The 27623-nt window shown below is 43.6% G+C and overlaps 2 protein-coding genes across 3 annotated transcripts; one reads left to right on the plus strand and one right to left on the minus strand.

Moving 5' to 3' along the window:
- The first annotated feature begins 267 nt into the window (after window positions 1-267).
- On the plus strand, window positions 268-9960 carry LOC125443008 (cis-aconitate decarboxylase-like). The gene is made up of 5 exons (XM_048514841.1): window positions 268-276; window positions 5720-5884; window positions 6798-6899; window positions 7476-7681; window positions 8037-9960. The coding sequence occupies exons 1-5, from the start codon at window positions 268-270 to the stop codon at window positions 8953-8955; spliced, it is 1401 nt and encodes a 466-aa protein (XP_048370798.1). The 3' UTR covers window positions 8956-9960.
- Window positions 9961-17527: 7567 nt separating this feature from the next.
- Window positions 17528-21837, minus strand: GLOD5 (glyoxalase domain containing 5). 2 transcript variants are annotated; one of them, XM_048514987.1, is made up of 4 exons: window positions 21758-21837; window positions 20155-20283; window positions 18391-18546; window positions 17528-17845 (listed from the first exon to the last, which is right to left on the minus strand). In XM_048514987.1, the coding sequence occupies exons 1-4, from the start codon at window positions 21827-21829 to the stop codon at window positions 17711-17713; spliced, it is 492 nt and encodes a 163-aa protein (XP_048370944.1). In that variant the 5' UTR covers window positions 21830-21837; the 3' UTR covers window positions 17528-17710. The 2 variants fall into 2 exon arrangements, with proteins under 2 accessions (XP_048370944.1, XP_048370943.1); XM_048514986.1 differs by having other exon boundaries at window positions 20125-20283.
- Window positions 21838-27623: the final 5786 nt, after the last annotated feature.

Raw genomic sequence — 27623 nt, forward strand, 5'->3', positions numbered from 1 at the left:
AAATCTTTCCTCCTGTGCATATGAATGTTGTTTTTTTAAATGCACTGGCAAGTCTATTCCACATTTAGAATAAGAGGCAGGCTGGGCTTCTTTTTCTGTCCTCTGATGGCTTGAGAAAAAAAACCCTTGAGGGCAAATATCTTCTCAGTTTTCCATGGTCTATCTGAGGCTAAAGAAAATGGACACAATCCGCTGGGATTGGGAAGGAATTGCATAGGACTGCTACCTGCCCCTTTCCATTTCAGCTCAGCAGTGCTTGCTTGGGAGATGTTGCTAGTAGATTGCAGTTCTTATTGCAGAAAGGATAAATAAATCCAGATCTCCAAGAGCAAAATCTATGGGCATTAACAAATTGTACACACATAATTGCCATCAAATTGCAACCGATTTTTGGCAACCCCAGTAAGGGGCTTTTAAGCAAGTCAGAAGCAGAGGTGGATTGCCACTGCCTTCTTCTGCAGAGTCTCTCTTGACCTCTGAGATCTGTCAAGACTGTGGGTGATGCCATATTGGTGCAAAAGCATCATCTTAAAAGGACACAAGAAGAACTGCGTTGGATCAAACCAAAGATCTGTCTAATTCTTTGTAGAGCCAATAAATGGTGGGAGAAGTGGTTAAAGGGTCAGACTAGGGCTAGACCTCCTAGTCAAGCCATGTAGTGTTGCCGTCAGTCACTCAAACTAACCTACCTAATAGGGTTTTCATGAGGATCAAACTGAGAAAAGAAAGCCATGTAAACTGCCTCGAGCACCTTGGAGAAAGATAATTATATTTCTTTTCCTGCCCCAATAATGGCCAGCCAGTTTTTTTCACAGGCTTAAAAATATGGAATGAAACTGGATTATTTGGCCTAATTAGGTATCCCTGACCAGCATCTGTAATATGGCTTAAATGAATCATATCAAAATGGAGAACAACTGTAAATATTAAGAGTTAAGGGCACCAGTGTATAGATTTAGGAGGTTAGCAATTTACCCCCTAATTTTGCAGCATTTGACTCAGACCCAGCTGGCTCTTCGCAAAAAGTCCATTGTTGGTTCAGCCCTCTCTCTTTTCGTCCCACTGGGATTTTCCATCTCCAGACTCTGTTTTGAAACTCTGGATTGCAAAGACAGTACTTCAAAACTCTAAAGTTCCATTCAGGTCCCAGCATCACAATTTTGTGCACATATTTTTTTTCCTCCAGACTTTTCCTCAAGCCACAAAATACTAAAATTAATACCAGACAGTTGATGATTGTTCTTTAATAGCTAACTTCTGGACATTAAGGTGGCAAAGGATTCTTAACGGCATCCAAAGATGCCTTTTGGGGCAAGCCAACGGTGGTGGACAGGGAAGAGATGACGCAGAAGCCTGTAAAAAGTTATCTGGGCATGAAAACAGATGCTGGCTAGGGAAACTTGGTCATGTTATTGTCGAAGGCTTTCATGGCCGGATTCCACTGGTTCTGGTGGGTTTTCCAGGCTGTGTGGCCATGGTCTGGTGAATCCACCAGACCATGGCCACACAGCCCAGAAAACCCACCAGAACCAGTTGGTCATGTTAGGCTATATCTGGGCCCCAATTGTTAAATAACTGAGATGAGTGACTAGGTTGATTTAAGAAGACTATTTCCTTGTCAAGACTTTTATACCTGAGTGAGCAGATATCCCTCAGCAGAGAGTGGTCTGTCTAGCTTGGCTCCCTTGTCTTTCTAACATGATTCTGAAGACCATAGACTGTCAGATAGCAGCAAGCTGTATGGAAACACAAAGAGACATCGAACCGTTTCTGAGAACATAACAGTTTCTGAGAACATAACAAACCTGAGACTCATCAGAATCCTTGCTCAAGCCCTTTATTACATCCCTCTAGGACAGGTGCTTCTACTGGCATTGATTCCTGGGCACTGGTTTCCTCTTTCAACTAGACCTCTGGGTAACATCTCTCCTTATTTTGCAGTATGGCTTAGACTGTTGGACATATAACCAGGTTTTATATATTTGCCAATTAAACTTAATAATGTTTCCAGAGGATTCACATTTTAATCATTCCTGTAGGTGAATGAACACCTATCCAGAGTGCAACATATCTTGGAAAAAGACAGATTCAGGTATTTGAGTCCAGTGACATCTTTAAGATCAACCAAATTTTATTCTTGGTATAAGCTTGGTATAAGCTAATGTTGGCATTCATAAGCTCTCATAAGACCAGCCTAACAAATTTGATTCTGCCAAATTTGTTGTGCTAGCCAGGCCCAAATTTGGGGAAAGTAATTTTGCTGCATTTATTGTTTATAATTTTTGTTTAGAGGATCTCTATCCTGCCTTTATACTAAAACAGATCTTGAGGCAATTTATGGATAAAGATACCAACAACAAAATTAAATAGATATAATACTTAACATTAATGGCTTTAAAAGGCAATGATACTTTCAGATTTTTGCCTCCTTAACCAAGGTTACACATTATACTTCTCCAAAAGAATGGATGTTGGGTTGAATTAATACTTCATATAGTATCTATTTGTGTATCGACAAAAACACACGATGTTCAATGTCATAACCACATAAGACACTATGCAACAAATGACTTCTATTGAGCAAAGATCAAGCTTGCCAAATACACAACATTATATTACCATTACCAGAGCATAAACACAACATAGTTTTTGATTTCCCTTCATTAGATTTAAAGGAATGAACCACCAAGAGACAAAAATTCAAGGAATTATAGAGATACAAGTCATGTAGGCAACAAAATACCATAGAATGCAGTCAGAAGAATGTCTGTTATGTTTAGAGTTATTACCTGATCTGGGAGATATTTTGAATGAGTGGCAGCTCTGTCCTCTCTGCTTGTCATTTCCTGGTCTGCAACAACTTTTATAATCATCCAGAAAAAATGGGAGGAGCCCAGGATGCGTTGGGGTGTATCATTTCTGGGCATCTCTAGTGTTTGCAGTTGTATGTTTCCTGAATTCTGCCCCCAGTATTGTTCTCACTTGTTCAATTAACTTCCTCAAAACCAGAAAAACCACCATCTGGAGCCCCTACCCACAAAGTGGTTGATGTCATCATCTAAAGCTTGTTTGCAACAGAGATATAAAACCTGACGGCCACAAGCTGGTCAGAGACATAACTCCAACCTCTCTTTGGAACACAGACCACAAAGAGCCATCAGAATGGTCTATTCTACCCTGCAGGTAAAGACTGTTTCTTAGGGGGAAAGCTGCCCAAGGTCTTCTCTATGACCATGGTTTCTTACTCTCTCTCTTAAAAACATAGTTCTGCTTTCCTACCGGATAGAATATTGGATCTCATTGGCAAGTTTGCATTTGTATCCTTTGTAGAGGAGAAGATTAAGTCAATCTTGTCATTTGTTTTTTGGAGAACTTCAGAACTTGCTTTATTCTTTACCAGTCTGAGATCTTAAATTACTGCATTATTGCATTCCATATTTCTCTGTGCTGTTGTTTCTGAATTTAGACTTTGTAACCTTCCTTGACAAGCGACCAGGAATCTTGAAAAAAAATTATTTTCCTCCAACTGACCTTCTCCTCCCTACTCTACTTACTCATACAGACTATTTGCTTCCTCTCTCCTTCTTGATCTAGGTGTGTTTTAACAGCTCTGGACTAAAAGAGTGACAAAGGACACGTTCATCCGAATGTATCTATTCAGTTGCTGTGACAAATTCCATGTCTTTCTGTTTCAGAAATCTCAGATGGTTTTTGCTGCATCCAGGCAGGTGCACAAGGTGATTGCTAAAGGTTTGTCTCTCTTTTATAAAGGTGTTTGCATATTTGAGGATATTTCCAAACAAATGTAGCATTTGAGTTCTCTCTTTTCCTAGGCAGCTTCAGCTGATGTAGAAATCTTAGTCTCTTGTCTTTCTTTTCTTGTGAGTGTGTATGTATCTGGGTTTTAGACTTGCAGATTCCTTCTCAGCTCTATGAGTTTACCTTGCCATGCAGCAATATGGAAAATGAAACTTTGTGTGGGCTATGAATCTATCCAATTCCATGCTTATTCACATTGGTCCACAGCTTCAGCCTGAAGCTACTTACTAAGGGGTGAGGCCCACTGAATTTGGTAAGATTAACTTCTGGATAAAAAAAACAGGTTTAGGATTGTGCTGTAAATTTACAGAGATTCAAATGAGAACATGGGGTGGGGGCAGTATTTGTCTGTCTGGTGTCTACTAGAACATCCATGTTCTGAAGATACAGGGTAATTTTCCTCATCAGAAGCTAATGAAGTCTGACCCTACCACTGGGTCAGATACTCCCTGGGAGCCAGAAGCAACCAGTTCTGAGGTCCTTAGAGAAAGAGGAGGAACAGAATCTAAAGCAAGATAATGTAAAAAATCAAAAGTATGTTTGCCAACTTGTCTTTTTTTCAGACGTGTCTTTTTATAGCAGTTCTATTTAAAAAACAAACAAGATAGAATAGTATAAAAGCCAAATTGCTATAATTTCTGTATCACACACTTCTCTGAAGGCAATAAATGACTGAGTGGCCACGTTTTCCAAACAACAGACTTTGAGAAATGAATGGAGTGTGATGATTTGGCTTAGACATCTAACATATTTTCTTCAACACTCCCATTAGTATGATATAAGTAAACTAGTAAATGAGATGTGACATCACCCCAGAGGTCAGCAATGACCTGGTGTTTGCACAGCAATGACCTGGTACCTTTACTTTTTAGAGCACTTGGCACAGAGTGGAAAGCTACAGTACTGTAGTCAAACCTCTGCTCATGACCTGAGTTTGATCTTGATCGGAGTTGGTTTCAGGTTAGCCAGCTTAAGGTTGGCTCGGCCTTCCACCATTCTGAGGTCAGTAAAATGAGTACTCAGCTTGCTGGAGGCAAAATGTAGATGGCTGGGGAGGGCAATGGCAGACCCATCGTGTGCCTATATTATGATGTGACGTCAGCCCATGGGTCAGTAATGACCTGGTGCTTATACAGGGGAACTACAATTGTCTTTTATTTTAAGAGCCAGTGTTGTAATGGTTACAGTGTCTGACCAGGACTGGGGAGATCTACTTTTAAATACCCACTTGGCCATGAATCTCACTGGGTGATCCAACCCATCTCAAAGGTTGTTCTAAGGATAAAACAGAGGAGAGGATAATCCTTAAATGAAAGGTGGGATAAACATGTAACAGACAAATGTGAATGAGTGGCAGCATGGTGTAGTGGTTAAGGTGTCAAACTAGAATGTTGGGAGACCCAGGTCTGAATCCCCACTCCTTCCAGCTTGCCAGGCATGACCTTGGGTCAGTCACAAGCTCTTGGCTTCATCTACCTCACAGGGTCATGGTGAGGATAGAACTGGAAAGGGGAGAAAACTGGAAGGGAATACATAATAGGAAAATTCTCCCTCAGTTCCATCACAGAAATGACAAAGACCCTAGCTATTTCTAGTTCCTTGTTTCACCCTTCAGGTAACTTACCTGTTTCAGAGACCAAATGGTTGGTCACACAATTCCTTTTTCTCATGAGTTGGGTGAGGATGGTGGAAAACGTGACTCTTTCTCTGTTAAACCTTTAGTTTTTCCATCTCGGTGATTCTAATTTCTGTGATGTGTTACTTCACTGAAATAAAACAGGTTTGTGTGCTGCCAGACTGAGTTCCAGGCAAGCTTGTAAGCATTAACCCATGCAGCACCTTCCCACTGGTATACCTCTCCTTTATCATCTTGACAGCCCTGGAGAGGAACACGCCTGAGGAAACCGTTACTGGCAGCTTTGCATCCTTCATCTATAATGTCCGTCCTGACCACCTCTCTGATGTGGTTCGTCATCGAAGCAAACGGATGATCCTTGACAACATTGGGGTTGGGCTGGTTGGCAGCACGCACTGCACGGGATTCTATAGCTGTTGTCCCTGGGCGGCATTGTAATTCTCAGGGTAAGAATAGCACCTCTGGCCTGGGCAGGAGGTGGGTGTAGCTCCAAGGGGACAGGGGGGCACAATGCACCAGGCGTGCGCTCCTGTGGGGGTGTGGTGAAGGTGTTACAGGGGCATGGCGGGGGCGTTCCGGGGTGGGATAGAGGCAGAGGATGCACCGGTGCACCGGGCGCTTTCCCCCCTTGCTATGCCTCTGATGGCATGTGTGACTTACAGGGGTTCTATAAAGGCTTTATGCAGAGACCCAAGAGCCTATGAGTTACCAGACTGGCTTGAACAAGAAACAAGGACTGTCTTCTCTGTGCCCTTGGACTGCTATTTAAATTCAACTGTCTCCAGGAACTTGACTTTTTTCATCAACCACAATGAATTGCAACTGCCTCTTGTCTTGCCAGGGATAGACATTACACAAAAGCTCAGATCTAGGGAGGGTCAAGATGGTTTGGGTACTACTGAGAACAGCACCTAGCCTAGCAAAACATTTGGGCTAGATGAAATTGGATATCTGGGAATAAAATGAGGATTTTCAGACCTGTTGGTTTGAAACTGGCTTAGAAAAAAGAAAAAAGGACATATAGATGAATGCCGAGAATCCAGCCCCACTTGGAATGACTCAGGGATGTTTGGGAAGTCACAGGAGGGCTCTGATACTTGAGCTGAACAGCACAAGGCAAAAAGGGATGCCAAGAAAATCAAACAACTGCTGGCCAGTGGAGGAAGGTGAGCAATGTTTGCCTAAACTTATGCTGCTTTTATAAACAGGAAGGACTGTCTTCAATTAATCCTCAGTACTGGCTTCCCATCCACTCTAAAGATCTCTAGTCCTTAGAGTGTTGATAGGTGGGGCTGCAGTGCCCTTGTGTTTCTCACACTGGGTTTTCCCTTTTTATTGACAGGAAATGTACTCTTCTAACCCCACCAGCCCGGTGAGCTCTGTCTATGGAAGGCAAGGGTTGAAGTTGCCTCCTCCTCTGGCAGCATTTGTCAATGGTGTGGCGGTAAGGATTTCCCTCTGCTTTGTAATCCTTGAAGAACTCTGCTTGAGAGAGTGAATTGCTTGGAGGGAGGAAGCAGGTGATAAAAACCACCTGGGCATGGGTGTTTTATTTGCAGTGACTGAAAAGAAGATACAATTTTCTCCCATTTGAGTCCCAACTGAATTTAGAGTCAGGACTCCAGCCTCCCACAGAAACACGTCAGGGCCAGGAATGTGTTAGTTTCACAAAAACAGGATTCTGGCAGCCTCCTCCTCAAGGGATATTCTTTATAGTACTGGTTAAAAAATCAGAATCGGATCTGAAAGACCTAGGTGCAAGTCCCTACTCTCCCATCAAAGCTTGCTGGGTGACTACAGATGTTCATGGACTACAGTTCCCACCAGCCAGTCACACACTCTCAACTTTACCTCACAGGGCTGTTGTGAGGATAAAACGAAGAAAGGCAGAATATTGTAAGCCATTTTGAGACCCCACTGGGGAGAAAGATGGGGGTATAAATGAAATAAATAATATTCCACAAATTAGTGAGGCTTGCTGGCAATCACATCTAAGTCCACCTGTTCCCCTTCCCTTCAGGTTCACTCAATGGACTTTGATGACACCTGGCACCCTGCCACTCACCCTTCGGGGGCCATCCTGCCTGCTCTCCTTGCAGCCTCCCAGATGGCACCTGCTGCTTCCAGACCAAACGGCCTGGACTTCCTGCTGGCATTTAATGTGGGCATTGAGGTGCAGGGGAGGCTGATGCATTTCTCCAGTGAAGCCCACAACATTCCCAAGAGGTAAATGTTCTTTGGAACCTGCTTAGTGGGCAAAGCTTTTGTCCTTTAGCAACCGGGCAGTAAAAACATGGCCGACTTCTGTTGGGGCGGGGGGCAACGCTCTGATCACTGCTTATTTGCATTTGCTAACATATTTGAAATTGGTCCAGGCCAATCAAGGAGGCTGGGATCTCCACTTGCAATTTCAATTGTTTGTGTGTGTGCGTGTGCATGTGTGTGTGTGTGCGCACCTCTGAGTGTCTTTGTGGGTACATGATTTGCATCCTACCACATTCAGAGTACTCAGGGTGGCTTCTGGCATTCGCATAAATAGGTAAAGTTTTCTTCCTGACTACCCCTGAGGTTTCCTTCCTAGGTTCCACCCTCCCTCTGTGGTTGGCACCATGGGCAGTGCTGCTGCATCAGCCAAGCTCCTCTCTCTGAATGCAACACAGTGTGGTCATGCCTTAGCAATCGCAGCCTCACTGGCAGGGGCACCCATGGCTAATGCAGCAACCTCGGCCAAACCGCTGCACATTGGTAATGCCACCCGCCTTGGCTTAGAGGCAGCACTCCTAGCTGCTCGAGGGATGGAAGCCAACCTTTTAGTTCTGGACGACATCCCTGGCTGTGCTGGCTTCAATGCTTTCTATGATGACTACAAGCCCAGGCCACTCCCACTGTCCACAAACAGCCATGAGTTTCTCCTGGAGAAGCAGGACATTGCATTCAAGAGCTTTCCAGCCCATCTGGGAATGCACTGGGTGGTGGAGGCTGCCCTCTCAGCCAGGAACCTTCTCATCAACCATTCTGGCTCTCTGACCCCTTCTACTATCCACACCATTATCCTAAGGGTGCCAATATCTAAGTACATCAACAGGCCCTTCCCTGAATCTGAACACGAGGCCAGGCACTCTTTCCAGTTCAATGCCTGCACTGCCCTCCTAGATGGCAAAATGAGCATTTGCTCCTTCAGCAACGACAATCTCCACCGCCAGGAGCTCATGCAGTTGCTCTCCAAGGTGATGGTGGAACACCCCAAGGACAATGTGGCCAACTTTGACAAGATGTATGCAGAGGTGAACCTGATCCTGCAGAATGGAGACATCCTGACAGGCCGGTGTGACAGTTTCTATGGGCACTGGAGGAGACCCCTGAGCAGAGAATCTCTTCTCAGAAAATTTCAGACCAATGCTTCTCAAGTTCTTTCCAAGGACAACATAGATCACTTGGTGAAAACAGTGGACTCCTTGGAGACTCTTACAGACAGTTCTTTGTTGGCTTCCTGTCTGTAAAGCTTATGAAGTAAATTCTAAACTACCATCACAACAAAAATGGGAAACAATTTCTAAACTGTATAGGATATCCTACCAAATTCAAAACCAGTTTGCACACTTAGAATAGCTTATTAATGTGATTATTCATGATTCATTCCACTGGACTCTTTGTTTTATTCTGCTTTTAAATTATTTTATGTGTTCTGCTGGTCAGATAGGAAACAGATAAATATATAGGGAGTCGAAGAGCTGCAATGAATTTTTTGGGGGGGGTTGGTGGAGATTTTGGTTTCTGCATTTTATGATGTTTCTTTTCTTAGTGAAAGTTTGATTTTAAGTGTGGATCTCATGAGCTTGTGCTACAAGTTTGGTTACAAGGTTTCCTTGCTGTTGAGGAAACTGATTATCTTTGCTCTTTGCTTTTAAATATTTTTGGAACCCACATTTATATAACACATAGATCTTTTCTTTCTATTGAAAAAGGGGAGATAAATTCATGACTTGGAAGTGATTTTCTAAATATTTCAGTGGTGCAAATATATTGAGGAGGAAGAATTGTCACTCGGAATCTGAATTAATAACATTTTTAATTTATGCAAATTATGTTTAGCAAAAGCAAATCTGTACTGTAATAGTTTAAATCTTGAATTAATGGTTGAGATTAAAAAGTGTTTATTACTTTTGCACATAAATTGGCAATATATATGCACCACCAGGACAGTTAAAAGTACACAGAGGGCATCCATTCATGTTCAAATAGATTGCACAAAAACATGAATAACTGACTAACTGGAACCGATTGTGCTGGGTAGCCATGTTTTACCTGGGTGCTGAGTAGCCATGTTGAGTCTAGTAGTACCTCACAGACAAACAGAGTTTCTGGCAGGGTATGAGCTTTCATGAGTCACAGCTCATGTCTTCAAATATCTAATTGGAGACTAGCTGTCCTAATAATTTTTACATAAGAGTAATCCATCTTGGAAACAGTTCTCCTACTCATAATGTTACTTGCATTGTAACAATGTCTTCACAGCCATGTTGAACCTTTGCCTGCTGGCAAAGGGGTTGGCTGGGTCTGATCCAATGCCTGCATTGACTCTGGAACAATTCTCCAAATCTGTTGAAACGATCTTGATTGTTACAAGGTTAATTTATTTGTATGAAAAATATAAATAAAAGATTTTAAGCAGAGGCCTGTCACTCGTGTCTATTTTCCATGAAAAGCCTCATTTGACCATCAATGTTGTGGTGTCAAACAATGAGTCTCCAATCTTTCAGGTCAGGCTGAAGGATCTCACTGTCATATTCCCCAGTTCGCCTCCCTAATTCAGACTTTTTCATCCTCTGGCCCTTTCTCAGTAGCTCTTTCAGCTTTGAGTTACTCTCAAGCTTTACTGGGATATGAGCTGCAATTAAATCCAAATATGAGCTGCAGTTAAATCCAAACACCACCTGTCTCAGCTGGTTTTTGCACAACCATTACATTTGGGGGGGAGGGTCAAATATTATCTTTGTTTAGTTATTACATGGCAAATTTGCAGGAAGGGCTGACATTCATGCTCCACTTATTTACCCATAGCTTGGAACAGCCCATTGAGTGGACCCATTAGACCCTTTAAGGCCCAGCTTTTCAAAGTCAGAGAGAAAATTCTGATAGTTTCCACCTGATTTGCCAGCATGGTTCCATAGCTTGATCGACTATAAATAAATGAACAACACAATTGAATGGGTCCACCTCCAGCACCCCCTGCCACCTCCTTGTCCCTTAGTAATCCCACAGCCCCCCTTCACCAGGGAGTAGCATTGCCCACTTTGGGAACCACTGCTTTAAGGGATTCAGTGTTTCAGGAGATGAGACAGTCTTAGGAAGAAGAATATAGCGGCTAAGAAGCACCTTCATGGGATGCCTGGGCCTCTTTGACACATAATCCTACTTGGACTAACTGATATTCAGCAAGCAGTAATTTGCCTACATGAGTGATTAATGAGGATAAGATATGGAGTATTCCCTTTTCCTTCTTTTTTTCAGAGGTTTCAGCCAGTTTGGGGGGGGGGGGGACCTGTCTCTTTTGCACAGCTACGTCTATCCAAACTCAAGACCATTTATCTTTCCGTTGACACCTGCACAAGTTATTCCATTGACTAATAGCATCACATGTCGAATCATATTACTAAAATCATACTAAGCAGCCTGACCTGCTTCTAGAATTTCCTGGAGGCTACTGCACATGATTCAAAACCCACATGTAAAAGACCCGTGCCTTGTAAGAATACGCACACATCAAGTTGGTGGATTGTGAGATGATAATTGAACATGCATGTTCTATTCATAGATGACATTCATGCCAGTTGCCTTTCATAGAGGGCTTTTGGAATGAGTTGGTTCATCAGATTTGAAAGTTTTCACCAAATTTCATCAAATTTGTAAATTTAATGCAAAAAGTTGCATTGAAACAAAAGAGTAAGCTGAGGGCTGGCCTTTGTTTCAGTAGAGTGGTTGAAGAGAGGCACAAAAGGGCTGTCCATGGACCATTGTTTTTTCATTGCAGGAAATACTTGATTTTTGAGGTCCTAATCAATACTCCCAATCATAATTTTGCAACTGTAAACTACTCAGATAGGGAATGGTGTATGATTGACGACCTCACCAAGGCTTCCCTTCTCTCCTTCCTCTTTCTGCTGTGCCAGGGGAGAAAACACTCCTGGGTTCAGACTGAGTCCATAGAGGCACACCCTTCCCCCTCAGGAGGAAGCCCCATCTGCAGAGGTCTGTCCACTGTCAGAGGGCACATTTAGCCTCCCACATTTAGCCTCCCACAAAGCAATATAAGAAACATTCCTCGGAAATAGGGCAATGATGGCTTTGGGCCCAGAAGCCTGTGGAATCTTTTGCCCTTTGGAAACCATACTGTTTTTTGCTAAGGAAAAGCAACTGTTGATGGCTAAAGCAATGGGTCTGCTTTCCAAGGGAAATGAAAGGCTGAGACAGCCAGGTAAATAAAACCCCACCGTCTGGCTGACTGTGGTGCCAAAAGGAGTTGGGGCTTGACAAGTAACCCACCAAAGCCCTTTGTTCACCATCATAAACAACCCTCAGAAAGGACCCCTTGTTCCAAGGGACTCGAAGGTGAAAGGAGCATGAAGACTTCCCTTGCAGATGTTTCCCTGCAAATAACTTTCTAGCAGGATGTCAGGAGTCCAGCGCTGTCCAACATGGCCTGCCTCCTTCATTCTGGCATGGCTCCTTACCATTTTTAATAGCTGCATGGAAAAATCCAACATGGGGCAACTCTCTGAGACATGGACCTCTCAGGCAGATGTTTAGGTCTTCAAGCATCTAAGAGAAGTAAAAGTAAATTTGCTTTGGCCTATCATTTCTATGCTTCTGGCTGAATAGTACAAGTTGGAGAAAAGATGAAAGAGGGCTTCAGGCAGCAAATATCTTTTGGCTTGGGGACAACTTATTTGATTTTAATGAAATAGGATAACAGGAGATTACCAACCTCTTGCAACCAAGCCTTGGCACCACACATTCGTGCCTGTTTCAGGTGGAATTTCTCTGTGCATGAAACAAACAATCCACATGGATTTTCACAGTACCATTTAACTTCTCTCAGCACAGGAACTCCAATTTTCAGTTGATTACTTCTCTCCAGAGTTGGACTCACCAGGAGGCATTAATTAGATAACTGGTCTAAGCAGTGAATTTTTGGAGGGGGCATGACAAATGGCAGACTGAGTGGGCAGACAAATATGACCCATATCATGTGGCTATGATTTTTAAAATCTAGACTCTTACTATATAACTGAGCAGCGTGTTTCTGATGATGAACCAGAAAAAGCAAGGGCTGCTGGGAAGTGTAGTCCTCAGCCATCCAGGAGGACCCAGATACTAGCTTCTGCTGGAGGGGCAAGGACTACCCTTCCCAGCAGCCATTGCTGTAGGAAGCCATACTCCCCTCCTCCTCTCACAGTGTGCTTCTCCCTGGTGGTGGTGATTCTTGAAAAGGGAAGAAAGTGCAGGAGGAAGCCATATTCCCCTCCATCCCCCACAGTACACTTCTCCCTATCAGGATTTGGTCTCTGTGGTAAACTTTGAAGAACTTTTTGCCTGAGAACATGGAACAAACTCTGTCAAGCTGCAGAGGTCCTTAAGGCAGATGCTGCCTTTCTCTGCCACTAGCCAAAAGCTGAGAAGATCCATGTTGGATTTGTAAGGGGAGAGATGACTGTTCCCATTTGGGATGTAGCAAGTTCCAGGAAGAACTATTGCCCCCTCCGCCTCACATACACACACCTGAAATGCTGGCTTTAATCAGTTTCTTTGTGTGGGAACTTGTTATAAATCTCTTTTAGGATGAGGTTGAGGTGTGATAATCAGTGTTTGCTGTGTTTTATATCAATATTCCTTTTGACGCAATCATCTAAGAAACTGAAAGTTGTGTGGGGCTTTCTCTTTCGAATCTGTGTATGAGTAACTCTTTCCTTAATGGTTTTATTGTGGAGGCGGACCCCCAAAAGCAAACAACAAAAAATTTATCTGTGTTTCCCATTTAGTAGTTCCATTTCTTTCTTTCTCTTTCTCTTTCTTTCCTTCTGTTTTTGTTGTGTTCCTCCTCTTTGTGTAGCAAAGGTCTAGCCTTAGATCCATAGAAGTCCAACTGACCAATGGGTTTTTTTTCTGCATACTCAATCACACTTGCTGTTTGTATCAGTATCAAAGTTCTCACTGACAGCATTATGAGCAATATAAGGCTTTTGTTTGAATGACTTTCCCATGGAATGCCCAATTAAACTGAGTACTGAGCATCAGCATTTGGTTAGATTTAACAAGGTGGGTTCCTTAGAAGATGGGGGTATACTTGGACTGGAGCCCCATTAGTGCATCATTATGAGCTTGTTCCAGGATGTCTGCTTCTATCAAGAGTGAATTGTTTTGCCTACAACAATTCTATTTATCATCAGAGGCAGAATGTGGCATCAGCCAGTGACATGGTTGGACATCTGTTAAGACTCGCAAATCAGAAATCGGCCCAAGTCAAACAGGTTGGTCACTGGTGCCTCGTCTAAACAGAGGGCTTCCTTTTCTGGGCTATTATACAGCTGGTGTTTGGTTCTGGGGGTTCCACGTGAATTCTGTTCTTTTGAAGAGCAGTCACAGAAATATATAACCACTGGCATTTCTTAAGAACCAGACGCTCTGTCAGCCCCACCGTCCACTACCTTCGACCATCACAATCCACCGCACAGCCACTTTTGGGTTTGCCCACTTCTGGCAACAGCTGCTATCTCGTTGAATTCCAAAACATGTGCACCTCCCCATGTTTAATGCAACTGATAAAGGTTTCTCATACTAAGGTTTGTACATCTTAGGGACCACCTGGTAAATGGAATAATGGAGTTGAGTTGAGACTTCTGAGAATGTGTTGTGGCCTGTAGTGGAGAACCTGTGGGAGCTGTCCATGGTGTTGAAGAGAGGGACTGGCATTTTTCCATATCACATAGAATAGGGGTGTGTGTGGAAAAAAATAAGTATTTTTCAGATTCAGGGATACTGCAGCAGAAAAATATCAGCATTCCTTATATCTCCAATATACAGTGGCGGGGCATTCAGATTTATGTTTTATTTGAGAATCTGATTTTTTAAAAACTTCATTATAGCCTATGGGGAAGTTATCTGGAGGTCTGGGGATGTTTTAAGATAGAGCAGGGGTGGCCAATCTATGGTGCTCCAGATGTTCATGGACTACAGTTCCCATCAGCCCCTGCCAGCATGGCCCCACTCTCTCCTGTTGACCTGGAAGCCAGTTCAAAGGGAGGAAAAAGGGGTAGTGCAACTATAGAGCCTTTTAATTGCTGCTATTCGCCTTTCCAGAAAAAAAAGGGTTTTCCAGGGGGTTTTTTTGGATTGGAATAACTGGCGTATTTAACTGTATTTAGCTGGACAAATACCAGAAAAATACCGGTAAGGCATTTAAAAGGGTTTTTTGACTTTACGGCTCCAGGGCTTATTTTCCAGGGTTTTTTTTTTTTTTGGGGGGGGGGGGGGTTAACCCATATAATAACTCCAGTGCCTGCTTTCTTTTCAAGGTCTCCACTTCCATTTCTCAAATGACAAAAGTGTATTAAAAGCAGCTTGTATTGAAAAATGTATTAAAAGAAAATGAATGGCCCAATTTGTATTTGTTTATTACTGCAATTTTACACAATCCAGTGACAATAATGAATAGAACAGAATAGAATAGAATAGAATAGAATCTTTATTGGCCAAGTGTGATTGGACACACAAGGAATTTGTCTCCGGTGCATATGCTCTCAGTGTACATAAAAGAAAATACATTTGTCAAGAATCATAAGGTACAGCACTTAATGATTGTCATATAGGTCTAGTAAGCAATCAGGAAACAATCAATAGTAATAAAAACATAAAATGTAAAATCATAAAATAAAATGAAATGTCAGCACAGGCTATAGTCATACAGTCATAATTGGGAGGAGATGGGTAATAGGAATGATGAAAAAAAATAGTGCAGTAATTATATAATAACTATATAATAAAGAGGTTGACATTATATCGAGGAATTATTTTGTTTAATACAGAGTATTGATGGCATTAGGAAAAACTTGTTCTTATATGTCTAGTTGTCTTGGTGTGCAGTGCTCTGTAGCGACGTTTAGAGGGTAAGAGTTGAAACAGTTTATGTCCAGGATGCGAGGGGTCAGTAAATATTTTCACAGCCCTTTTTCTGTTAATGTCATAACAGAAAACAAATTCAGGATTTTATTTTTTAAATTACATATCCAAACATGCAATTTCTGGAAATAAGAAGCATTTTATACTTGAAATATGACTAGGACAGTAAGTCACAAAATTTATCCATCTTTAATGGTTACTATACTAATTTCAACATAGAAACCGATTGTTTTATTTGCAAGACAGGAAATGGTCCAAAGACTCTGGTTACCAGGTAGATGTCTTCCGCACCAGACAGAACAAGCACTATACTTTTATACATGATCACCATTTATTACAACATTATTAGTGAACATGGCACTTCCATGCAGACGTCCTTTCTTAGTAATGACCTGCTGAGATGATTGTTTCCAGCAAGGTTGGCTGTGCAGGAAGGCCCTTATTAAAGGCTTTAGGGTGCACCGTACTCTTTAGGAAAGCAAGCCTGCCATCTTGTGGTAAATCCAAGGCCTGAATTCTTCTTCCTGAGTTTTCAAGCAGGGTATGAGTGGGCCATTTCGCACAACACAAATATATTTTTAAAAGAACTGTTTTGGTTTTTTCTATCTGTCCCTGCCCCTCCCCCCCCTCATTTTCAATTTCTGAGCAGCCTGCACGTGCCATTTTCCGCTGCTTCAAGATTCTGCGTGCCACCCACTATTTGCAGAAGCTTCCCACGGACGTTTCCTCTGCTCACAGCTCATCTGCACACTATTTCCATGTGTAAAGTACATAACTAAAATTAGTTTTGACTGCTGGTTCAGCTGATTCCATGCATGTATCATTTTTCCTTTTTTGTTTTGTTTTCAGTGAGAGATCTTTGAAGTTAAGAAGTCATGATATGAGAATCGCAGTGAGAGTCGTAACAAGTTGGGCAGGAAAAATGAAATGGTTCCTTCTCTCTGCACGGCAAGCAGGAAATGTTTTCAAAGCAACTTCAGGGAAAAAAGTAGCTAGTTCAGCATTTTCAGAAAAGTTCATTTTGAGCAAAAATAAAATAAAAAATATTTTGGAGGGGGGGAGAACAGTGTAGAATTCCATCCCGAAATGCTTTTTTTAATGTCCTGAAAATGTTTTATTTGTGTTGTGCAGAATGAGTCTGTGTACAAGCTGAGAATGAGTCTGTGTACAAGCTGGCTTCTTTCTATGTATGTATGGAAGGAGTGTTTATACCACAGTTTGCACAGTCAGGAGAAAGAAGAGCCCTCCTTTCTTCTGTGCCTCCCTCCCATTGGAAAGAACAGCAAACCCAAAGCAGGGGCAGAATGCTGGCAAGGGGAGGAATCCGCTTTCCCTGCTGCTACCTGCCTATGCTGGACTTTAAATCACCCTCCCTCTCTTTATCTAAGATCAGCACAATCTTGGTAAGGTCCTGCTAATCTCACATTTAGTTGCACCCCTAAATACACACATAGGACAGTGATGGTGAACCTTTTTGAGACCAAGTGCCCAAATTGCAACCCAAAACCCACTTATTTATCGCAAAGTGCCAACCCGGCAATTTAACCTGAATGCTGAGATTTTAGTTTAGAAAAAAATGGTTGGCTCCCTCTTCCTCCGCCCCACCCGCTCAAGCAGGGGCCAGCCTGCTCTAGCTTCCAGCAAGTCCCGCGCTAACTGCTATGTGCCTCTCTAGCATTTCTGCCTCTTCTGCGCACCGCCCCCCCTCTTGGGCAGCAGCCACCTGGAGCACAGGCACCAGGCCCGCCAGCTGAGTCCTCCCTGCTCACCGCAGTGCACGCACATCATGCTCAGTGGCCCAGGCCACATGACGAACTCCGTGTGTGCGTGCCCACAGAGAGAGCTCTGAGTGCCACCTCTGGCACCCATGCCATAGGTTCGCCATCACTGACATAGGACATGAACAAATGCGACCCATCGGAGATGGAGATGCCTGTGAGGATCTATGTGAGGCAGGCCACCTACATTTGCTGAAAAATTACTTCTTATTGATCTTTTTCCCTTCATGTCAGAATTTACAAAGACATCAGGGTGTTGATCTTTTCATTGCTGATCAGGCCCTAATCCACAGGAGAACAATTACTTTCTTGTATGAGAGCTGTAGTTGCTGACCTCAATCAGGTTCTGGTCTGGGTCTCGGAAGTAAACAGATGTGATTGGACCGATTGCGCCAGTTCTGAGAACAGGGCCATCTTCAATTTTCACCCCACAGGCCTGTAAGAAAGGGGTTGGGGGAGAGAATAAATGAGGAAAGCGTAACATTCAGCAACCTCTACTCCTCCCAATCACCTTCTCCAACATTTTTCATAGAGCAGACATTGGGCTCGTGGTGCTAAATTGGATCCAATCTGGCATCAGGCCTGGGATTGGGACCAAAACCATCTTGGGCTGATTCTTCTAAACCTTTCAGTGGCTTTCAATATCATCAACCATTTAATCATTCTGAAATACATTGCTGGGTCAAAGGCCCCATTGGGTAGTGGATCTACTCCCGTCTGGAGGGCAGAGTTCAGAGGGCTGTGCTAAGAGACTATTATTTCTACTGATTGGAATGGTTCTGGAGTTTGTTCTCCCATGCATGTTAACATCTGTATGAAACTACATTCTTGCATGTCTGACAACAGTAGATGAAGGTGCATAAACTTTCTGAAGAGGCTGCCAAATACATTTGTGAAGTACCAGCTTTGAGGGAGGGCCTTTCCAGAGTGGCCCCATTTTGGACCTTGGCTTCTGCCAGCCACTGTCTTGCAGCTTCTGACCTTCAAGTGGTGTATTAGCTGCTCCAGGGGCATCTCTGTGATGAGGCAGATGTCCAGGGAGCCTGGAACTGGCCGGTGGGCCTTGGGCTCAAACTCTTTCCCTGCTTCATGGAGATTAAACTTCTGGTTCCCAAAATGCAAGGCTTTGCGGTTTTCCTGTTAACAAAATGAGTGAATTAAGTTATGGGGTTGGCAACTGAGGGCTTCCTGAAAGCAAATTGTATGGAAATAAGGGGACTGAGACACACCCAAAGGGCTTGTTTGCATTGGGAAGAGGAAAGAGTGGACCCTGCATTTAAATACAAGTTAAAATCACTCCGGTCCTGTACCAACTCCATTGGCTGCCGACCAAGTACCAGATTGTATTCAAAGTGTTGGTGTTAACCTTTAAGGCTGTGAGCAGTCTTGGACCTGCATACCTACGGGTCCACCTCTCCCCGTATTGCCCAATCAGATCCCTTTCTGGAGATCCCTGGCCTGAAGGATGTCTGGCTGGCTTCTATTTCAGCCCTGGCCCTGCCTGGTGGAATAAGCTCCCCAGTAGTATCAGGACCCCGCAAGACTTGAATGAGTTCCGCAGGGCCTGGAGCTTTTCCACCAGGCATTTCCATCGAGCCAGCCAGCCTGACCACCACTATCACTGGCCTCCCACGGGTGCAGTAAGGAGGGGGGTTATCGCCAGCTGTGGTTGGTTTTTTGCTGTTTTAATTGCTGTATTGTTGGTTATTTATTTTTGTATATGGATTTTGTGTTGTTTCTGCCCTGAGCCCTGCAGGAGAAGGCAGGATATAAATAAAAATAAACATTCATGTCAAAGCTAGTCCACATTTCTGCATCCAGAAAAGTTTGATGTCTGTGATCTCGGCAAATTATGCACAATTGCAAACATTTGCATATTTACCATAGTTTGTTCTGGTCTTGCTGGCTATGGGGGAGGGACAAGGAAGCCCATCCCTGACCCCCAGTTATCCTACTTAGCTCATCTCCATCCTAGCTTATAGAATCTGAACAGGCATTTTCTGCAGACTTTCATACCTATGAGTTGGAGCCAGACTGACAGAATTCACTTCTTTCCCCAGAACATGCCTCTTCTCACTACAGCCTACTGATCTCCCTAAAATGCTGCTTGTTGGGGACAGGGAAAAACAGAGCTCAGCTGCAGAAAGGGGAAACTGGCAGAAATTACCTTTCCCTTCCTATCAGCGGAAAATTTAGCCTGGATCCAACCTTATGAATACAACCTTCAGTGCAAGAAATATTTAATTTTAAAAAAAGATAAAACAGTAGGGCAAAGGAATTCTGCAGCCAGTATTAAACTTGGCATTTTTCTGGTATTACACACAGTCCAGTCAGAATATCTGCACTTCTCCAGTATTTCAAATGGATTTGGTGCTTTGTCTCTGATTATGCTATGATGTGGTGCAGCTGCTCTACAGGAAACAGTTCCTTGCACTTCCGGCACCTGCAGAGGGAGTGGCAGCTGCCTCACCTTCAGGTAAACATGATACTGACATTTTGGAAGAGACAATAAGGATTAAAAATGTGATGTGCTTGCAGACTCAAGGCAATCACCCCTTGAGCTTTTGCTCTGTGTCTTCATTTTGCATTCACATTGTGAAGTTACAACCCTACCCCGACCCCTGCCCTGCATCTCTTGGGTCTTTTTGTTCCTTTGGGAGCCATAGTGGTCCTGGCCGTGGTCTGGAGTGTCATTCCCAGCTCAAGCACGAGCACCTTAAATGTGATGACTTCCATGCCCAGAACCTGAGAGTAGAAGGCTGCTGTTTCTTCGATGCTTTTCACAGTCATGACGAGATGATCCAGGCAGCGGATTAAGCCCTGAGGTGGTGCCACATCATCCTCCTTCCAAGACATTGCTTGAGAACCAAGAACCTAAAAAGGCACAAGGAGGAAGAAGCCTCTTTGGAGACCTGCAGTTACACAACTGATCACAGGCGTTTACACACCATCCAAAGACAGGGTGCAGAATACAAGAAGATAGGTTTTAATTTAAGCCCTATTCAAGACTGCAAAGGCAGCTTTGGAAGTGGAAAAATCTCCAAACAGATGAAGAGTCCAGGAGCAGGTCAAGGGGGATAAACTCATGTAGCATGGCCAGCAGAAGAAGCAGAATCAACGTGATGTACACATGCAAAGTTTTCTGGTCATAGAATTCAGGTTAAACATATGGAGAGTGATGTCCAGAGACTGCTCCTCCAGACCCTGATTCCCCTGCTATGGTTCATTCCAACTTTCCAAGGAAGAACTCTTACCTGGATGGTCCCGGGTCCAGGATGGCTGTGGTGGCTGGGAGGCACAAGAAGGAAACAGCCCAAGGTAGAAGGTCACAAGCCAAAGGAGCAGCTGGGGGGGGGGGGAGGGCCTGGCAGTGGCCAGCAGCCTCTCTCCACCATCAGGCTGGCCAGACCAGCAAGGGAAGGCTCTAGAGCAGCCCAGCTGCCCAGGAAAGGCTCAAACCAGCTACAAAGGCAGCCTGAGAACCAGCCTGAGAACCAGGGAGGAGCAGCCAGGCTGCTTAAAAAGGCTCTGAAGGAAGAGCCAGGGGGAAGGACCAGGGGTGCAACCCAATCTGGTGGGAGAGGATAAAAAGGGTAAGAGCCTGGATGGTCAGGGAGGATGTACTCATTCAGCTGTTGTCCAGCAGACATCTAAGCACCAACTGGGAAGGGCTGCTATGGCTATCAGAGGCAGTTGAGTCCTGTCTAAGGCCAGAGAAAAGGCACCTCAGGAGCCTGAGGAGAGGACTGTGCTGGGTGTGACAAGTGAGACGAAGGTGGCATTTCTTTTGGACAAAAGATTTTCCAGACTGGAAGAAGAAAAGGGCCCCCTATTAGGGCTGTCAGCTCCCTACATCTTGGGAAATTGTTGGGGACTTGGGGCGGTGCCTGGGGAGGTCAGTGTTTTGGGAGTGGAGGGAGATATGATGCCATAGAGTCCAAGCTCTGATGATGCCCTGTCCTTCAGGGGAACCGATCTCTGTAATCTGGAGATCAGATGTAATTCCAGGAGAACATCAATCTCAGGTCTCAGCTGGAAGTTGGTAACACCATCCCCAGTTACCTGCCCATTTTCAATGCCCTCCTAAGGTCAAGAATAGGTGGTCCTCAGATTGCACCCAGGTCTGCCTTTGCATTGTGAGCCATGCCTATTTTGAGAAATTGCTATTGGTTGGGGCATTTGTCCTCTGCACGCTTTGGATTTGACACTGAAGGCACAGTGTGTCCCTGCAGCCTTTCATCTCCTTTTGGGCAGCTCTTGCATTCAGTGTTCACGTATACATTGCCTGCCAGCCCACCAACTCACCCCGCAAATCTCAAAGGCTGGTGAGTGGAGTGCGAGTGAATACCTGCAAGGGTGGACAGGAAACCCTGTACAGTTGTTTGGGCGACAGGAACAGAACGGTTCTCCAGCTCAGCATTTCCTGGACTGAAGGCGGAGTCTTGGACATTCTGTGTGTGTTTGACATTCTGACACATGGAAACTCCACCCAGAATAACCAGGCTTAGCTGCATTACGCTGCTCTGGATGTCAAACATCTGCCAAACCTTGTTTATATCCACAGGGTGACAGGTGAACAAAGAAGGCCTTTGTTTTGGGAAAACTGAGCCCCCTTCTGAGTCCCAGAAGGTATGCTTTTCTGACCTATCCAAGAGGAGAATCACTTCAAGAATATCTGTAGCCACAAGGTCGCTTGCAAATAGCTCCTTTATTTTTAAGTGCTTCACACAGCAGAATCAATATGGAACACCTGAAATAGCAAAACTGGACATGATTGGGGGCGGGGGGGGGGGGGGGGCTGGCAGGCGCTTCTGAGTGGAGGACGCTGAGATGGCACAGCTGAGCCAGGAAATATGAGCTGGTCCGTACAGAAAGTCCAGCCACTGCTGGGATACAGGGTGTGCTTTTTTAGCAGGAGCAGGTGAGCCAAAGTGCTGTGTCACAGCAGGGCACGATTCCTGCAAAGCATCTTTTAGTATTAAGTGCTGGGTGATGTGTCTCCTCAGCAAGTCCCAATGACGTGAATGGAAGGAGATTCCTCCACTTACTAATGGCTGGGGTAGTAATGAAGCTCAGCCCCATCCTACCCAAACTGCGGTGGCAGACAGCGATTGATTGATTGCATCTGTTGTGTACATTTTTTTTTTATCTTTAGCCATATTTTACAAACAATCTTCATCTGTGCTTCTAAGAGTGGCTCATATTTCATGGCTTAGCTTAGAAGCTTTGAGCATTGCCCCTAAGTAGAGGTTGGGTGAATTGGGGGAGGGGGGAGCAGAAAATTGAGAGAAGCACATTTTATTTCTCAACATTTTTAGGACTCCTCTTCTGTTTTTTTTTTTTCTGAGCAGAAAAACTGGAAATGTCACTTAATAAAGATTTTCTCCTTTGGCATGGAATCAGTGCAAAAGCTTGTGCACAGCCCTGTGGTTGCTCTTAAAGCTGAAATGTCAGTTTCCAGCCTTTGTGAGAACACTTTAGTGTTCTGAACCCTTTACAAATCTGAATGTCTGGGGATAAGGCTGTCTGGATAGAGAGAAGGCTGTTTGTAAGTCCAGACAGTACAAAACTTTGTTTTGTTGGCTGCAATGTGGACACTTTCTATTTTCAACTCTTATTTTATTTCTCTTGTTTTCCCAGCTGGCAAAATCTAACATGTACTTAGGTGATAAAGGAGCTATTTCAGTCCACGTTATTGCAGCACACAGTAGTAAATCAGTACATGCAAGTTTCTCCAACAAGGCAAACAGCAGGTCCCTGGGGCCTTTTCTGGTCTAGAAAATATAGGGTGCTTAAGCCTTTCTCCCCACATACTATGACCCTGATCCAAATTGGGCCTACGCAGACCTGGGAATTAAGTTCTGAGACAGCACTGAATTCCAACAGCATGTCCAGCAAATGGCAGGAGCAGAGTGTTCGTGGCACAGATGATTTAAGCTCTCTGAATGTTTTCGCAGGGCAAAAGGAAGCAGTCTTTCTTCTCCCTGGCATCACATTTTAGCAGTTAATCCCCAACTCGATTTGTCTAGTTTGCTTCTCTCTGGATCCTTCTCATCCTTGTAGCTTTTTCAAGCTGACTGTGACCAGGAGCAGATACATAACATTTCTGGACATATTGAAGCCATAGAAGGAGAAAAAAAATTTTTTCAGTGTGGAAAGATGAAAATGTTGGGAAAATTCAAATTCAAGCAGTACTTGTTTCCTTACCCAATCTTTACTATATTGAGAACATAAAATATTTTATGTGTGACCTAGCACATAAAACTGTATTTGGTCTGTTTTTGAAATTTATAGGTGCAAACAACTGAGTTGATTCAAACTACTATTCCCAATATACTGAATGTTAAAGCAGCACATATTTGAATCCTTGTGAGCCAATTCACTAAATGTCTTCGGTTTTCTGTGGATCTTGTGAACCAGAGACACTGTTGAAACTCTGTGCTACCTCAGTAAAGGAGAAATGCCGCTTGGCTTACACATTCAATATCCCCCCCCCCCCCCCGCCGCCTTTCCCTGTTGCTGCCATCGTAGGCCGTCAATTTTAGCCAGGACAAAAGAATAGGTCAAGGACGTGCCTGTGCTACTCATAAGCCCTAAAATTGTTCCACCCTTCATTGGAGCAGCGGAGAAAGGAGACATTTGAAATTAAAGGGCAGTGAATTTTGATCAGAGAAAAGATCGTTCTTCATGCAGCAGAATGTCAACCCCAAGAATTCATTGCTGCAATAGACAAAGAACCAGACAGGTGGCTGTACCGGGATCCGTGCGCTGTTCATTCATTCCTTTTCCACAGTCAGCTGCAAGGAAAATTGTAGTATGACACAAAATACAGCACTATATTCCCCATGACCCCCCTCTCCAAATGTTCATCTCCATGAGCAAGGTCCTACTATATATTTACCTGTAAGTTCCATCTGGCTTCTTCCTGCAGTTTTCACACCTTTATTATGTTCTACAGCTACGTCCGGAATCATTGGCTGATCATAATTTTTTTTTGTTTCAGAATTGGGGGCAGCAGTTTAGACACCGGTTTTCTCTTTGCAGTCAAATGGACTGTACATTTTTGTTAGGTATTTTTGTAATAGCACTATAATAATCTTTAAAAACAAACAAAAACAGAATGAATTTGGTTACAAAGTTTTTTTAAAAACCCAGCAGCTCCTTATCACCTCTCCCATCAAATCCTCAACACCTGGTTCATGAATATTACGTCCAACTGGACAGAGAGAACAGGAAGTAATTAATTTATTAAATTGGAAGCAAAATACACAGAGGAAAGTGTAAAGGATATCCCCAAGGAAAGGCAATAACATTTTGACTGTGAACATTGGACAGCCTGGAGCTACAATTATTTTAACTCCAACAGAGTTAATGCTTAGAAAGTGATATGACTTTGTGTTGGAAAAAATGGATGAGATGGTTTTTCAAGACCAAAACTGGGCTTGTTTCAAACATTCTAGAAGAGCTTACTTTCAATATTCATAAAATAAAGGACCACCGTTTTCCAGTCCTTCAGAGGAACCTCTCTTCCCTCAAACAGAAACTCATCTTGTCAATTCTATCATTATTTGTGTCCAGAGGCGTAGCTCCAAGGGGGGGGGGGGCGCGCTGGGCGCATGCCCTGTGGGGGCGTGGCAAGGGTGATCTGGGGGTGTGGTGAGGGCGTTCTGGGGCAGGGGCGTTACGGGGCGGGATGGGGGCGGAGGACGCACCAGTGCGCTTACCCCCCTTGCTACACCTCTGTTTGTGTCCCAAATCACTATTACCTCAAACAACTGAAAATGCATTTTGAATATAAATGCCATGCTTACTGGGTTCGCCAGTAATAATTTCTTTCACACAAGTTTTTCTTTAAAAGAAAAGAAAAGGAGAAGCTTAGGTAACTATAGACAAGCCCACCACCATCTAAGCCCACACTCCACAAAATTAAAAATTAAGGAATTTAAGAGAGAGAGTTCTGTAGTACTTTCCTATAAATCTTTGTCTGCAATCTTCTTGTTGAATAAAAGAGAGGAACAAAGATTTTTGCTCCATTTACTATCTTGTTAACCCCCATTTAACCTCTTGGCAATGAATTCACCAAATCTCATTAAGCTGTTATTAATACTGTCCCCCTTGCAACTAACTGGTGCTGGGAGGAATTAATTCCCCTGAAGATTTTGCAACAAGGCAACTTCCCTGATTAGAGGTTGTATGTATTGATGTGCTGACTCAGGCTAGTGATCCATCTGGCCCTGTGTCAAACAAGAATTACTGACAGGCCCTGCATGAAAGAGATCATTGAAGGTCTGAACAGATCCATTTTTTATTTGGTGTTAATGCAGAATGGGTTTAGCGACTGGAAACCCAGGGCCAAATATAGGGCCGGGAACATTCTTAGCTACCTTTTCCAATGTCCAGTACACAGCAAAATTGCTGTCCGGAATTGGGGACAAAAGGTCTTGCTGGCTTTGGATGAGTGGAGGATGGAGGGAAGGACTGATGGATATATTGGCTAAATAGCAGAGTTTGCCCAGTCATTGAAGTGTGATATTGAGTGCAATAAAAATCAGTCCTCCCCAAAAGGTAAAACTTACATTTATTCAAGTAGATTCTGTTCACATTCTTGTTGCAGTTGAAAGAAATATAGAAATCCTAACCTATATTTTCCTTTGCAAGTGGCTAGCTATTTCCGGCATCATTTAAGTGTTGAGTGCAGATATGGAATATTTGCTTCTACAGGAGAGACCAGTAGAAACATCTGACTCCATGCGGGTCCATGTGGAAAGTGAGACAAAGAACTATGGCTACTGAGAGAGGAGGAGGAGGGGTCAGAGGGCAGCTCCCAAGTACTGACAAAGAGAGGACATCCCACCGAGATAACACTTATGCACTTAGAGAGTGTATAGCACCCCCCCCCCCAAATGTCCAGGCATTCCTTCACAAGGACCATCTTTAAACTGGCCTTTACTAAGGGGAGGGGGCACAGGACTGTAAAGAAAGAAACTGATTTGTATTGTATTTGTACTGTTGATTTGGGGTAGATATTTCTTTTCAACTTTCTCAGACCCCTGGACTGGCTCATATCATTTGAAAATTCTGGAGAAATTAATGCCTATGAATTGACCCATCATGATTTTAACTTCTGTCAATGCCTCTTGCTGAAGGGAAAATTGACGAGAGTATCCTTTCTGTCTTTTACTGAAACATTCCCTTCTTTGCTCAGCAGAGCTCTAACCATTTCCCAGCCTTTCCCTTTTTCATTTTGTCTTTTTGTAGAATATAAACCTGCTACAGGGACTGTCCATTGTTCATCTTCAAAGGTTTCTTCCTTACTGGCCCTGTTTCGGAGTCCTTCAACTGATCTATTGCACCAGGGTCTCCTTGATCTGGTTAATGCTACCTCTGCTCACACCTGATTTAGGCTAGGACCTGCCTACTGTCCCAGGACCCTATGTGGCTACACCAGGATACCACAACCACACACAGCATGCTCTGGTTCAAGGGCTTGTGTGTCAACCTCTGTTCATATTTTCTCCTTGTAGGGTAGACTATAGGCTCCATTTGTCCTGGACTACAACCACACCTATTGCAACTGCTTCCTTCCTTGCTTCCATGGTGAGATTAATGAAGAGTTAAATCATGCACAAAATATACATAAAGGAATTGAATGCTCTTTGCCTCAGGAAGCTATAGACATTTGCCTTGACAGGACAGAGGAACTGTAATTGCTTGTTAAGCATTGCTGACAAGATCCATTAGAGATTAACTGCTCTCAAAATGCTAATTGCCTCCCATCCCCCCAGTGTAAGCAGCACACTGGATATCAAATCAGAGAATCAATCGACACAGACATGGGAGCTTTGAGATCTGTGGTCTTCTATTTCCCTCTGCATTAATGGGGGCTTTTATTTTAACAGATTTGGGGAGGCTAATTACTACACTCACTGGTGGTGTTTTATTAAATAAAATGATGGCAAAAAGCTACATCACAGCCAGACACTCAGGGTATGGATTTTGAATGGGAGGGATGTAATCCCTGCAATGGGATGGAAGATTTCCCATCAGAGAATCTGCTCTTGTTCACATGTACAGCACAAACACTAAAATTGGAACAATGTAAATTAGAAGCTGCTGCCACCACAAATGGTTCCCCTTAAAGGAAGTTAAGCTGCAGTTACAAGTCACTGTTTCAACCACATCCCAGTGGATGGTGTGGAGTCTGTTATCGCATG

Source organism: Sphaerodactylus townsendi, linkage group LG13, assembly GCF_021028975.2.
Source record: "Sphaerodactylus townsendi isolate TG3544 linkage group LG13, MPM_Stown_v2.3, whole genome shotgun sequence".
NCBI lineage: Eukaryota > Metazoa > Chordata > Lepidosauria > Squamata > Sphaerodactylidae > Sphaerodactylus > Sphaerodactylus townsendi.

Excerpts from the sequence above, each read along its gene's own strand:
- LOC125443008 (XM_048514841.1), top strand. Across the intron at positions 6,900-7,475 it reads CATTTGTCAATGGTGTGGCG|GTTCACTCAATGGACTTTGA; the intron begins GTAAGGATTTCC and ends CCTTCCCTTCAG. Across the intron at positions 7,682-8,036 it reads GCCCACAACATTCCCAAGAG|GTTCCACCCTCCCTCTGTGG; the intron begins GTAAATGTTCTT and ends TTTCCTTCCTAG.
- GLOD5 (XM_048514986.1), bottom strand. The coding sequence starts at position 21,829 with ATGCTGAGCTGGAGAACCGTTCTGTTCCTGTCGCCCAAACAACTGTAC. Across the intron at positions 20,284-21,757 it reads TTTCCTGTCCACCCTTGCAG|GTTCTTGGTTCTCAAGCAAT; the intron begins GTATTCACTCGC and ends GTGCCTTTTTAG. Across the intron at positions 17,846-18,390 it reads AGCTAATACACCACTTGAAG|GCCTGTGGGGTGAAAATTGA; the intron begins GTCAGAAGCTGC and ends CCTTTCTTACAG.